The sequence below is a fragment of the Seriola lalandi genome, unplaced genomic scaffold, assembly GCF_002814215.2.
Source record: "Seriola lalandi dorsalis isolate HSWRI2012SDOR001 ecotype SW California unplaced genomic scaffold, Sedor1 jcf7180002055008, whole genome shotgun sequence".
NCBI lineage: Eukaryota > Metazoa > Chordata > Actinopteri > Carangiformes > Carangidae > Seriola > Seriola lalandi.
This window is the reverse complement of record NW_019525551.1, coordinates 1,591,049-1,606,261: the sequence shown is the minus strand read 5'-3', so window position 1 is coordinate 1,606,261 and position 15,213 is coordinate 1,591,049. Positions and strand designations below refer to the sequence as shown.

The 15,213-nt window shown below is 39.5% G+C and overlaps 1 protein-coding gene across 3 annotated transcripts in view; it reads right to left on the bottom strand.

Moving 5' to 3' along the window:
* Positions 1–15,213, bottom strand: part of carmil2 (capping protein regulator and myosin 1 linker 2) — a 67,898-nt gene that overhangs the window by 36,028 nt on the left and 16,657 nt on the right. For all 3 annotated transcript variants that reach the window (XM_087171547.1, XM_087171546.1, XM_087171545.1), the window contains exons 13-27: positions 14,553–14,662; positions 14,072–14,149; positions 13,219–13,295; positions 11,724–11,828; positions 11,025–11,094; positions 10,818–10,899; positions 9,169–9,265; positions 8,785–8,839; positions 7,636–7,808; positions 7,100–7,168; positions 5,112–5,205; positions 4,814–4,900; positions 3,476–3,604; positions 2,439–2,555; positions 1,338–1,513 (exon numbers count right to left, since the gene is read on the bottom strand). In XM_087171547.1, coding sequence (XP_087027673.1) covers positions 1,338–1,513; positions 2,439–2,555; positions 3,476–3,604; positions 4,814–4,900; positions 5,112–5,205; positions 7,100–7,168; positions 7,636–7,808; positions 8,785–8,839; positions 9,169–9,265; positions 10,818–10,899; positions 11,025–11,094; positions 11,724–11,828; positions 13,219–13,295; positions 14,072–14,149; positions 14,553–14,662 — 1,519 coding nt within the window. The remainder of the gene's footprint in view (positions 1–1,337; positions 1,514–2,438; positions 2,556–3,475; positions 3,605–4,813; positions 4,901–5,111; positions 5,206–7,099; positions 7,169–7,635; positions 7,809–8,784; positions 8,840–9,168; positions 9,266–10,817; positions 10,900–11,024; positions 11,095–11,723; positions 11,829–13,218; positions 13,296–14,071; positions 14,150–14,552; positions 14,663–15,213) is intronic.

Sequence of the window (15,213 nt, the reverse complement as noted above, 5' to 3'; positions counted from 1 at the left end):
ATCATTTCAAGATTTAGACTTTATTGTTTGTGTAAAATCATGTTTTTCAACCTGTCATATTTCATTCCACTGATAACACTATGCTTCAGATGTTTTATGTCCTGTTCAATACAATACAAATCTATAACCTCAGAGTAATCATGAGCCCCCCTCTCTTATGATAGAAATAACATAAACCAGAATAGCCCACATTATACATTTACAGCAGTGATTCCTAACTTTGATTAACGTTGCAGTGACTCCATCATTAATGGTCAAAAGTATCAGTTTCACATTGTCCATATATTAACTAACAATACCAACAGTAACAATACCTACAGCCATGCTAATGGACCTGTGAGGCTGTAGGTAGGCTACAGCAGTGATTTGAGCTTAATGCTAATGTTGGCATTTAGCATTCTTGACATGCTAATATTTCATATATCATAAACCAAAGCACTGGACATATTGACATTTTGACCTAATAATGGCAGTAGATGAAAATTCATCAGGATTCATCCTCTGGAGATGATGAATGTACAAAATGTCATGCAATCCAATAGTTGTGGGACATTTCAGTCTGGATCAAAGTGGTGGACCCACTGAAGGCCACTGTGAAGGCCACATTACCGTTACCATGACTTGTAGCTCAACATTCTGACTTGTTGTGAATGTTAAAAAATCCTATCAAAATAAAATGGCTTCCTGTGCTGTCAGCCAAATTAGCTTGTTTCCAACAAAACAAAGCTCATATCTAATGTAATATGTTTTCACTTCAATTTGATCAAGCATTTTTTCCAGTTTTTGCATTATTATTTATTTTTTATAAGCAGTTATTGAACAAAGAAAGTAAGAAGAATGATCTTTTTATGCTCAAATGAAATTTAAGAGACCTGTTATTAATACTTTGTGAAAATAATTTCCAATTCTTGACAATTTATCTGCGCTTGAATTCGATTGCATTATGTTGTATGTAATATGTTGTGATATACATATTAGCAACAGCTACTACAGTTTGAAATGTTTCAGGTTTAAAGTGAGCAAAGAAGCTCATCAGTTCATATAACTGATCAGTTAACGTCCACCTATAGACAACATCTCTAATCCTGATTAAACATAAATAGTATAATAATAATAACAATAATACTGGTGAGTGAATCTACTGATATAATGTGCTGATCATTATTTCATAGTTCCTGCTTCTGACAAAGAAACGTTTTCCCGAATGCACAGTTTCTACACAAGAGAATCTTTATAATCTTTTTCACAACAGTCTGTCACTTCACACAAGACTTAAAAGAATAAATGAGGTTAATTAAACAGGCTGCAATGACACTGTCTTATGTAAGTGTTATTACCGCAGTCTGTCTATGATGATCTGCCCTGTGCTCTCCACCAGATTGCTTCTCAGGAACGTGTGTGTCTGTCTGCTTCTTTTGGACACACACTCTGACAAACACTCGCACACACTCGACCGCTGGACCACCCGCGGACACACTGCCTCTGCACTCCTCATCAGGCCTTGAGCCATCTCCTGGAACACACAGTGTCACACTTGAGTACAGCCACGACCAAACATCTGAGTCAAGACTGAGTCAGAGAAGACGGAATCCGCTCCAAAGACCACGCTTGAACGGGGATCTAACCAGCATCCATTAACATTGTCTTATTCTGTTATTGTAAAGATTGACTCAGGACCTATTCATTGGATATTAATGTGTAACTATAACATGAGATCAACACTGATGACTCTGTGCTTATGAAAGCCCAAGTCAATTTTTTTTTTACTCTGTGTTTTTATACTTCATTAGACATGAAGAAAATATTTTGATGTATTTTTCATGAAGTTTTTGACATGTCCATTCTGCTGGACAGCCAGGGTTTAACTTGCAGTGTTAATTAATATGCAATAAGAGTGTAATACATAGAAAAGGGTATTTTGTGAAAACTGTGAACATTAAATGCCAATTTATGACTGTAAGACAAATCATTTTTCCATATTTTAACATATACTGCTCTTGGCTATGGAGAACACCCCAAACTACAGCGTGTCGGATTGTGAGGATACCTTTTCTCTGTATGGTTTATTTCTGACTATTGTTGTGTAAACATTACCAATATTTACTTCATTAAAAAAAAGAAAATAATAATGAAGTCTAGAGCTGTAATTATTAGTCCATTAATCAATTAGCTGATCAAAAACTTATTCAGAAACTATCCGATAATCGATCATTTAAGTCTATTTTCATGCTACATGTTGCAGGTTTTATTATCTCAGGTGTGAGAACAAAAACTGTAACCATCCAACATACAAACACAGGAACTTCAGCCATGGCCTCAAACCTGTTCTGTGATCCAACGCACTGCAATTTCTAAAACAGCAAAACTAGCATACACATGATTGAAACCTTTATGCTCCACTGTGATGAGGAGCACGGCGCGTGTATTTAAATGTGTACCTGAATGCTTCGAGTGAACTCGCTGGTCAGTGCAGTAGCAGCGTCAGTGAGGATGCAGTTCACCAGGTCTCCATCAGAGGCACACTTCCTGCTGGCCTCATACAGAGAGGGAAGGATCTGCACATGGAACACCAACACAAACACATTTACACTCTTGGACACTTTATTAGATACAATCTGATGCAGTTCAGTAAAACAACCCTGCCACATATAATGAAGTTTAAAGTGTTATTTGGTGGCTGCATTATACTGAAATGTGTTTCTCATATTCTTCCCTTCATGTTTGTAAAAGCTCTCAGTATAATACAGTCAAGTTATACACCTCTGCAAACCACAACCTAAAGAATAAACATGTAGTAAAATCAGGGGTCTCCAACAGGTGGCTCGTGAGCTCCCAGTATCTCACCCCCTGTTTTACAGTAGCAAACCGTGGAAGTGGAGTACAAACTTTAAGCAACACAACTTCACTCAGTACAAATGCTCCAAATGAACTAAATCAAATAGACAGACACCACAAAAAGAAGTGGAGTGAATGATCTATTTTAACTTCCTGTTTGTTATGAACTATTGATGAACTGACAGCTATCACTGATCACTGACTGAGGAGCTTCTTCTTCTCTGGTTTCTAATCAGATTTATGGAGCTTTATTTACAGTGGTGTTCTCATGTCTGTGTGTTCAGGTCTGACTGAATCATGACTCAGATTTTTGTCTATGACTTTCACATGTTTTTAAACATTGATATTTGATGACTTGTTAAATGATTTTATTGATCTGATTTGTTTTGGAGATCAGTTTGAGAGTGTTGATATGACATGTGAATAAATGTGACATCAGACATGAGGAGCATCAGACATGAGGAGCATCAGACATGAGGAGCATCAGACATGAGGAGCTCTCGGCACCATCATTTACAAATTGACTTTTATTGGCTTTTATGATAGCTGACTGCAATTCAGTCGAACAAGAATCCAGCGGAGTTTGGTTGTGGTTGTTTACGTCATAGTGGGGTTCTGAAGCCAGCGGAGCAGCCTGTACCTTGAAGGACTCCCTGGCGTTGTACAGCACCTCATGTGCAGTCTGGATGTCAGCCTGGACCTCCGGAATGCTGCAGTGGTTTAAACGCTGAAGGCTGTCCTCCAACTGCCGACACATTCCCTGGACCAGCTGAACAGCAGAGACAATGGTTACCTTACCTCCAGTTTTTGGCACCGCTTTACACTTAGACTCCCCTTATAAAGGATTTATGAATGGTCTATAACTACTTTATTAATTAGCTTGTCAACATGTTATAAATCATTTATAAGCTGTTATAACACATTAGATAAAAAGGGCAACAGTGGCCTGTTGCTTGCCAAATAGTGAGCCCACATGTCTCTGTACTGTTCAGCCTCGTGTCTCGTTAGTTACTGAGCTTCCTTTGTTTTCTCCATCATCAGCATTTGTAGCTGCTGCTTCTTCACATGTTTGTTCAGTTACTAGTAACAAGTTTCATTTGACAGATCAAATTCTGGCAGATCACATGATCATATCAAATGAGCAGATTCATGCTCTGAGGCCGTGGCTGTGTTGTTCACCTGTACATGTATCAGCAGCCGTCCTCATTCTACTCACAGCTGCTGATCACATTGTTCTGCTCAGTGCAGACTAACATGGAGATGCTTTCTGCTGGTTGCTCTCTTCTTCAGGACTTTATTATCCAGCTAGAACACAGGTGGGAACCTTCCTTTACCTGGTGAACTGCTCACCCATCCTTTGTCCCACTGTTCACATCTCTGTGATTCATCTTCATGTTTCTTCATCTCACCTTTACAACCATTTATTTATCAGTAACTGACATTTAGAGCAGGTAAAAGGAGCTTTATTGTAAAGTGAAAAACATGAATTCTTTACTATAAGGCTCCTTTTACCAGTTATAAATGGTAGTAAGTCATTAATAAGACTAGTGAATAGTAAGCATTAAGTTGTTCTTGCCAAATAGTGAACCTGCATCAGTGTATGAAAACTGTGTTATAACTTATTTCTAATTGTATATTTATGATTTATAAAGTGTTAACAACCAAATTAATAAACTAGTTATAAACCATTTATGAATCCCTTACAATGGTAGTCTTATTGTAAAGTGGTACCCAGTTTTCTTTTAGTGTGACAAATATAAGATTTTGTGGAAAAATTGAAAAATTTTGGATTTTTTTTATTATTATTTTTTATTTTTTTTATCAAACTCAAATTATGTTAAAACTAGTTGTTAAAATATTCAACATTTGAACTGGTATTTTAACAGCATAGTTATTTATTGCACTATGTTGGAGTTAAACAGCAGTGTTTGTATTATTGTTCTCTAACTACATGTTATATTTCTATTATATTTCTTACCTTTTCAGATTGATGAGTTCTAAATGCTTGATGAAGTTCCACTCTGTCAGACTGTCTCTGGTTGTTTCTGTCTAAACACTTCTGAATCTGCTCACACACACACACACACACACACACACACACACACACACACACACACATTTCAAAGCACAACACTGTGACTGACCAGAACACACTGATAGTAGATATTATAGTGCTATATTTAAAGTTGAAACTCACAGCATGTGAAAGAAAACCAGAAAAATATACTGTATATACGTTGAGGTTTCTAAACATTCTCCAGTTTGTACACACTCACCTTGTGCAGAACGTCTTTTGTCCTGTCAGGGTTGCTGCGGTAACTCTGTGTAATGTCGGCCAGAGGGAGAGACACCTGCTGCAGAGTGAAGTTCCTGCACAACATAGACATAGACAACATAAAATCCACATCTATCCACATGCATACTGTGCAGTACAGTACCCAGCAGCGTGGCTCTTAGGAAGGCTACGATGGTCCCCTGATCCGTCAGGTGGACGGTCCACCACTGGATTGATTACCTTTAAATATTATATTGACATTCATGGTCCCCACAGGATGAACCCCACCGACTCTGTTGGTCCCCTGACTTTTTCTTTGTCTCAAAACTGCTGGGCTTACACACATGCATGTCTCCTCAGGATAAAGTGTAATAACTTTGTTGATCCTCTACCTTTCATCTAGTGCCAGAATTTCAGACTGTCCAGTTGATTTGACAAATAACATTCCCAACAGCCTGTGCTCTGCTTTGTGCTTAGTGCTACTGAGCAAATGTTAGTATGCTAACAAAACTATGATGGCTAACATAGTAAACATTACACTTGTTAGCATTGTCACTGTGCACATGTTAGCATGCTGACAGGATTTAGCTCAAAGCACCACAGCAGCTCCACAGAGCTGCTAGCACAGCTGGAGATTCTTGGTCATGTACTTCACATTGAGATGTTCACTATGGGCCCCTGAAGTCCTAAAAGACTGCTTTTTATGTTGAGTGCACAAGTTAAATAATATCATCTATTTGGGCCTCAGGGGTTCTGTAATTTACTGACTACTCAGTGGTGACTACTGTAGGTTTAATTGTTTAGGATAGTACTGCAGGGCTTGAAAGGTTTATGTTAGCAAAACTGTAAATGTCAAATTCAGTCAGTTAGCTCTGATAACTGTCACCAGCACAGCCATGTGGACAGAAGGTCAAACACTGCAATCAGGATCAGGACTTGTCTGTTTCAGTAACTTCTTACTGTTGTGTGACTTACAGTATTAGGAATTGTGTGTGTGTGTGTGTGTGTGTGTGTGTGTGTGTGTGTGTGTGTTCCCATACAGAAATGTAATATGTGACATATACAGTATGTCCCTATATCAAGAGTGATGTTGCCATATATGTCACCTATAAGGTGATATGTTATTATCGCATATACATCCTCTGGATATATGAATATATACGTTTAGACATAAATAAAATATGCATTTGTATATTAACCTCCTAAGACCCGAACTCTTGCATGGCGTGCATTTTTAATTTATCTTTGCTATTTAGGCTGAGTGGGACCTGAGAAAAATGATGTCCACATATGAGGACATTAGTTTTAAATTTCGATTACTGAGTGGCAGTATAATATCCTCGCATGTGTTCACCAGGCCCTTGTTGAGAAGAAATGCATTACATGTGTGTGTGTGTGTGTGTGTGTGTGTGTGTGTGTGTGTGTGTGTGTGTGTGTGTGTGTGTGCGCCCATACAGAAATGTAATATGTGACATATACAGTATGTCCCTATATCAAGAGTGATGTTGCCATATATGTCACCTATAAGGTGATATATTATTATCGCATATACATCCTCTGGATATATGAATATATACGTTTAGACATAAATAAAATATGCATTTGTATATTAAAAGATATCTATATGATGAATGTTTACATGGTATAAGATGTTGTAACCACATATGTAAATATATTTAATTTATATGGAAGTTTACATAAACAACATAAATATAAAAATTCCATATGCTTATATATGTTTTTCTTAATAATTCCTTATTAATTTTAAACACCTCTATCTCCACATTCTGGGAAAGTTGTCTCAGACTCTTGGACCCTGCTGTAAATAATATCAACATAGTATATGAAATTATTACAAGTTTCATGAATACTTTTTTTTACATAATATGTGCTTTTATTGTATATGTCATATATGGAAATGTAATATTTAGATTACATTTGTGTGTGTGTGTGTGTGTGTGTGTGTGTGTGTGTGAGTGTGTCTATGACCTTTCCAAGGCATCAGCCACATCCTGGAAACCCCTGGCAGTCACATTGTTTCTGTCCCATGTTAGAGTCCTTGGAAGAGGGAGAGAGGTCAGGTCAAGTAAAGCCATACCTGGTACAAGATGACACACACACACACACACACACACACACACACACACACACACACACACACACACACACACTGGGTGACGGTGTAGTACTTGATCATGCAATGGCAAATGACAAGTAGACACATCACACACTCCTGCAGCCAATCAAAAACGTCAGTTTCAGATAATGAAATGGTGACATCTAGTGGCAATAGTTGACCCTGACCCACAGAGAGGGACAGAACCTGTTCCACTGTGGAACAATCTGCATGATGATGATGTGTTACTGGAACAGATGTGACCATGACACTGTCTCTGTTTACTAAAGGCATTATTCTTTATTTCACAACACATTAGAAACTCTGATGGAAAATTGGTGAATGTGCCTCTACTTGTGTGTCCAACGCCTGGGCTAGTGTTTATGTGTGTATGTGTGTGTGTGTGTACCTCAGTCTGGTGTTATTCATCAGTGCTTTAGCCAGCATTTTGGCTCCAGTGTCTCCGATGTTGTTCCCACTGATGTCCAGCTCAGCCAGAGCGGCGTGGCCACCCAGAGCGCTCAGCAGGATGTGCATCCCTGTTTTCAGCTTAGAGTCACACACTGACAGAGACTGCAAGGGCTGCACACACACACACACACACACACACACACACACACACACACACACACACACACACACACACACACACACACCTGTGTAAGACGCTGCAGTATTCTTTTCAGTCCAACATTGGGAAAAGAACATTTATATTGAATAAATGGATGTGAATGTGGCCTGTGATTGTTGTTTTGTTCAGGTTCAAGTATAGAAATGATCAACAATCCACACATGTATTGCACCCATAGGTGTAGTGCTACTTGAACGCACCAGAACAATGGTCCCTCACTTTTTTTTCTCTAAGGATATACACATATACAAGATATACATATTTATATACAATTTTTATATATATTTTTAAATCACTAAAGCGTATGTTGTGCAAGAGAGCCAATGAAAACAAACTGAATGGTCGAATTTGCCATATTGATATTTAAGGTGTGTTGATTCATGACGTCAACTCACACAGTGAGTAACATAAAACATTCCACTATGAAAGTTTCCAGTGGCTGAGAAATGATCAATGATTTTCTTTTTAAAAATAACTGATAAGCACTGACTATTAAACCATATTGAAGAGACCAGACCTTTACCTTGTGTTTGTATAAGTTGAATTTACTGGATTTAGTTTTATTCTTGATTCATTACATAAAGTATCACATAGGCCTACAGTAGTGCATCAACATTCATTAAAACTACTGTGACTAATAATAAAAAAAGGCAAGATATGACATAATGGCAGTATCAGTGTAACCTGTTCTTTTTATAAATAAATGAGTTGCAACATGAGCTATTCATAAAGTCAGTCTAACATTTGATCATGTGGTCAGCTATAGTTGACTAATGTATGTAAACTTGTCACCATGGGAACGCGTCATAAGTACTCAAACAAATAGCCCTACACCCCTAATTGCATCTATCACAGTGAACATCCGTCACTGAGACGTGGATGCTAACGTTACTGAGAGTGAATGGAATGAAAAGCGTTGCTACTCACACACTCTTCATCCTGAATCAGCTGAGCTATACGATGAAGAACATCAGTGAGAGCTCTGGTGGACAGAGAGAAGACAGATCAAACCGAGAGGACAAGAAATATGACACGGACAAGACAAGATCAGGGAATTAAGGAAAGAAGGACGGAAGACAGAAACATTTCAGCAACATTTCATCACACATGAGGTTTCTAAAGATTCAGGTAAACCTACAAAGTTAAACTTTCACACACGCAGCTCAAACTACTCATTTCTAGTTTGGAACTTTGACCTGTGGCCACATGTTCACCAATGGTCACCATGTATTCAGTCATCTCCAGCTGTGTGTGGGCAGATACATAGAGGTAATGAGCTGATGTCAGGAGAAGACGAGGTGGTTCACAGACCTGGACTTCATGGCAAAGTTTCTCCCCAGTGCGAGGTGTCGAAGAGAGTGACATCGACCAACAGACAGGACCAGAGTCACCATGTCATTCTCAAAACCTACAGCCCGTCAGGGTGCGGACAGGAAGTAAGAGAGGTGGGTCGTTAACAATCAATCATTAAATATTACACAGGTTGATTCCACTTGCTCAGGTAAATGAAGGAGTAGTATTCCCATAGTTCAGTGAAATGTGTTACATGACATTTTTTTTGTTTTCATCTGCTAATATAAAGAGCTCAGGGTGCTATGATGGTGTCATGTGTAACAAGGGAGGATGGATGTTTTATACTACAGCAAGAATTCATGTGTAGAGTAAATGTAAAACCAGCTCCACATATATTCATCTTTGTGGATGAAGCCGGATTCATCCTGGCAAAAGCACGGCACAGAGGAAGAAACGTCATTGGGCAGCGAGCAACTGTGGGTGTCCACAGAGGAGCAAACATTACAATGTGTGCAGCCCTCTCCAATCATGGTTTGCTTTTGTACAAACCTCTCATTGGTCCCTGTAATACAGAGAGGCTCATTTCTTTCTTGGATGACCTCCATAATCAACTTGTGCCAGTAGGGGAGAGAGGTCAAAGGGCAAGAAACACAGCATTTGTTGTTGTGTGGGATAATGTGGCGTTCCACTCTGCTGCAGTCACTGACTGGTTTTGTCTGCACATCCCAGGATGTCTGTCCTTTTCTTGCCTCCGTACTCGCCCTTCCTGAACCCCATAGAAGAGTTTTCCTCCGCGTGGAGGTGGAAGGTTAATGACCACTTTCTCTGTCACATGACCAGCTGTCCTTGCTGGACGCCATGAATGCAGGGTGCGGAGATATTTCTCCTGAAGCCCGCCAGGGTTGGATCAGACATTCTAAAATATTCTTCCCAAGGTGCATTGCCAGAGAAGACATAAGATGTGATGTTGACGAAAACATGTGGCCAAGTGCAGAAGAGAAGGAGTGAATGTGTTATACAGGAAGTTCTGTAAATCACTATGCAAAGATATATAAAACATAAATGTAATTGAAGCAAATTGCTGCATTGCTGATTCATTCTTGTTACAATAAACAATATACAATAGTTGAGTACACTCAATAAAGTGCAAAGATCTAATTCTATAATAAAATACTGATTTATCTGAATGAAACTACGGAGATGTAACATTAGAAACTGTAGAGGTGTTGGTAGGTTGACTTCGTTACCTTTGGCAGGGCCAGACTCACAGTTTCCCCCTGGGCTAAACTAAACTGTCTGTCTGCTGTAGCTTCATATCTGAGATTGGTATCAGTCTGATCATCTAAGAAAAGTCAGTGTGTATTACTCCATCAGTGAGTATCTGACAGAGTTTAGCTTGTTCTGTATTCTTTTATCTAATATCTAACAGTAAAGGGAAAATCTGTCTATTTATTCGTGTAACTCTGTCTTTTTTTTAATTGTACATACTGGTACATTAGCCTTGTCATTAGTCATATCACTCATTAGCCAGCACATGGGGGTATGATCACCTGAGTGAAAACATGGTGCTGCAGCAGGATCAGCCAACTGCACTGGTTTGAGATGGGAGGTGATTGGAGGTGTGTGTGTGTGTGTGTGTGTGTGTGTGTGTGCTTGTGTTTCCATACCGTTGTCAGAGATATCCAGACTTTTGATAGCTGTAGCTTCAGAGATGTGCTCCTGTATCACCTGAGCCCCCGCTGAACGTAGCTACACGCACACACACACACACACATACACACAGGTTTACTGTGGCTTCTGCTACTCATCATTAACGAAAAAAGTGTTTTGTGTGTATGTGTATGTGTGTGTGTGTGTGCGTGTGTGTACTATACCTCACAGCTACTGAGGTCCAACTCCAGTCCATAGAGACGAGTGTTGGTTGCCAGACCCTGTAGTAACAACCTTTTTGACAAACAAAACCTATGTGATATATCAAATTCTACATGTGTTGACAGACAGACTCATGACTCACACAGTGTGTGTGGTTTGTGACATGTTTAAATTGGGGTGTGTATGAGGAGAGATAACAGTGCCGTTATTGCACTGAAATAATTACAGCAGTCATTTGTTGTTTTAAGGGAATTGTGATTTGTCGGTCAGTCACCATGTGTTTGCATGACTGACATGTGACTGACTGTGGTTGCTGCTTGTGTAAAACACAGGCTAACGTTAGCTAACACTAGCTGTTTTGATGCTGTCTGGTGCTCATAGTTTAGTTAGCTGCTAGATGACTTGGTTGCTAAGTTAGCAAACACGAAAAATGCATATACTTAAAGCAAGAGTGTGCAAAGGTAGCACTTTATTACACGATTGCATGTACCGCATCAATTTTGCAATTGCATCAATTTTGTTGTATTTTATTGCTCTTATTGTTCTTTTATTATTATTTTTTTTAAATTGTTTTTCATTTATTTATCTCTTCACTTATTATCTGTTGTAAAGCACTTTGGTACACCGAAAGGATTGTTGTAAAGGGCTTTATAAATAAAGTACATTTACATTTACATTTACATTACCGGGAGTAAACACACCTGAGAGCTTGTGGAGGCAGTTTGGTCGCAGACAGGCCCACATATTTCAGCTCACAGCTCTGACTGAAGAACTCGCGAATACTCCTGGTCACCTTCTGCACCTTTCTACACACACACACACACACACACACACACACACACACACACACAAACATGACAAACCAATGACACTGTGCTAGAGTGGATTATAGAGTCAGATTGCACCAAGTGATTCATTCAGATTTCTAGTCACATCAGAGAGCTGTTCTAAGTCTGTCGTCCTCAGTATGTTCCTGACTCATCACCTGTGTGCACACCTGCCCTGCATTGGTCACGGTCCCCAGTCAGCCGCTGAATAGAGTTCAGACCTTTGGTAGTGTTGTCTGAGTGATTATGCTCTATAGAATGAATGACCACATAATGGTTTGCAAACATAAGAGTGGATGGTAACTAAGATAATTGTGGGAAAAGGGGAAAAAGCACATTTAGATGCGGAATGTTGGGTTAACTGCACAAACAATAAAAGCACAACATAACATGAACTGATGAGCAACATGTCCTTCAAATGACTCAAGTTTAAAAAGTACAAACTTGTACATTTTGAGAGGTGAACAACTTAACAATTTTTTTTGTGTTTCCTTTACTAAACAAATTAGCACAATGACTCTGAGTTGTTTGCTGCTGTTATTGCACTAGTGAATTAAACCACTTCTCCCAGGGGTTTTCAAAGTCTGAGCCTGTGGGCCCCCCTCAGAGAAACCTTGGGAAAAGGTGAGTCCTCACCAGTGTGCAAACTATATCATGACATTCAGGGGAGCCACGCCACTGTATAATATTATCATTATTAAAGTGAAATAGTGATCGATCGCCGTCATGCATGAATGACACATTAGCATAGATTCATTTTATGCAAAACTAAGAATGCATGGCAAAATAAACCCCCAAAATTTCACTAATCATGTTTTCTGGGGAGCCCATGTCTTGTTAAGGGGAGCTGAGCTCCCCTGGCTCTCCTGTTTGCACCTTGCCCCTCACCTCACTTTAGTTTACTTGCTTTGTTTCACTCAATTCCAGGATCTCTATGGGATCATGATTATGTTCTTTGATCCCATAGACACTCAACAATTGAGCTGAGACTGCCTGATGCAGCTGTTCGACATGACTTGAGACTAAACCAAAGACATTAAAAAGGTCTGTCCTCAGGTTTTTATTAGTTTCACTCTGGAAAAGAAAAACGGTAAAATATCCCAAAACTCGAGACATGGAGACATTCAGGAAATGTCATTGAAAAGCAACAGTATATACAGAACATGTACTGTGGTACAACACTTAGGTTGACCTAAGTATTGTAGTGATGCATGTTACATGCCAGCTGTGTAAATACTGTATATGTGAGTCTGTCAGTACAACATTATTGACTTCCAGTAGTCTCAGTTATGCTAAGGGGATGTTCACACGTCTTCATTCTCAAAACCAACAGAGAGAAGAACAGTAACATAACGTAAGTGGAGCTGACCTGTGGCTGAACGGGTTCCTGGCCAGGTTCAGGTAAATCATCTTATAACAACATCCAGCCGACAGGGACACAAACAACTGCAATAGAAAGCATGACATGAGTGTTAGTACAGACTGACTAATACAGACGTTCACTACACGAGTAATCTGGGCCCTGTATGTTTACAGCCACAGAGGGCCCCTTTCCCCTTTTAATACACCCACTGCCACATTTTACAAATAACTAAATTAACAATAAATACATACTGTACATCTGTGGTAAATATTATTAGTCATCAGTCCGGAAGAGTTTACCATGCATTGAAGAAGGTGCACAAGGTGCATGATGAGGTTTTACATACACAACATTATTTTAATGTCGTCAGAAAAAACCCATCTGACCCTTACACTGGGAAAAGGACGGCTTCACTGGAATTACATTTTGTTTGCAAAATGAAGGCGAGAGGTACAAGCTAAATATATACTAAAGGTAGCCTTATAAAAAGTGTGAACACAGGACTTGAACCTGCTCTCACTTGAGGACCATCCCATGGTTACACTACTACGCTTCTGATTCATCACTTTTAGATGGGACTACAGGCGGCATTGTGACATATTTGTTTGAAAATGTGTACTATGCTAATGTATTTCTACACATCTTAAAATAGTATATAATAATATTTTTTTACTTTTGATTGACTACTAGTTTCCCCCCGCTTTCAGTCTTTCTACTAAGGCTAACCATGTCCAGGATATATCTCTGTACTAGGCGCAACAGGAAGAGAATCATATCGACCCTTGACAGCGAGAGGTGAAACCACCCGACCAGATCAGAGGAAAAGAGCGTTCATATGAATGAACGGACTCTCACTGACCGTGTCCAGAGGGCAGTTGGTATCACTGAGGTCCAGATGAGACAGAGAGTTAGTCCTGGACAAGAACTTGAAGAGAAACTGCAACACACACAACCACAAACACACACACACACACACACACACACACACACACATACACAGACAGTTGTTATTCACATTATAGTTGTTATGCACAAGTTCGATCCCTGCACATATAGCAGGACTTTCAGCCCAGGAGTTGAACATTGTACAGTCCCTTTAAATATTGTGCACATTTATTTCAGCTGCAGATGATGACATCCACTTTTTTGTAAATAAAACCCTAGATTTGCAAAAACACATTAAGTGAAAAAGATTTTATTTGAAGTGAGAGATGGTTTTGCAGCATTGTGCAGTTTTACACTGATCACGTGTGCAGAATGTACAGTCTGTGCATTGTATATGTCTGTACTAATGTCTCCACATCATCTGACATGAAACAAACACACAGAGAGCAGTGTACCGTGGCCTCTTCAGTAACCAGGCTGCTGGGGTTACCCGACAGATCAAGGTGGGTCAGAGAAGCTGAGAACAGCTGACTGGAGGATAACAGCTGACTCAGACAGCCAAGACCTGGAAACAGACACATCAGACCATCCACAAATAGTCCTCATATCGCAGGAGGAGGACAGTTGGAGAGATAACTGCATTTAGTTTGAAATGACAGTGATTGTTGAAGGAGACAGATCCCAAATACCACAGCCCTTCATTCTGAGAGGGAGGAGCCGGGTGGAGAACTGCAGGACTGAAAAGTGTGAGGAGGAGGAGCTACACGGAAGTGAATGGATCACATAGTTCACTATCCAGTGTTGGACACCCCCCCTCCTCCAAAAACATATGGTTTCTATAGGTGTGTTGGTTTGTGAAGACATTTTGGTCAGTCCTCAAAATTCAAGGGTTGTTTGAGGGTTTAGACTTGGTTTTAAAGAGGACATGAAACATTCTAATTTTACAAGTTTTTATACGTAATAAAGTGTGCTAGAATATATTTTGAAAAAATTTTGGATATAAAACAATTACATTGAGTCTGTCATACGAGCACTGTCACTCATCCTGTCACTGATTACCATATGTACACGTTAGCATGTTCACCGGAACCAACCAAATGACATCAAGCGCTACGC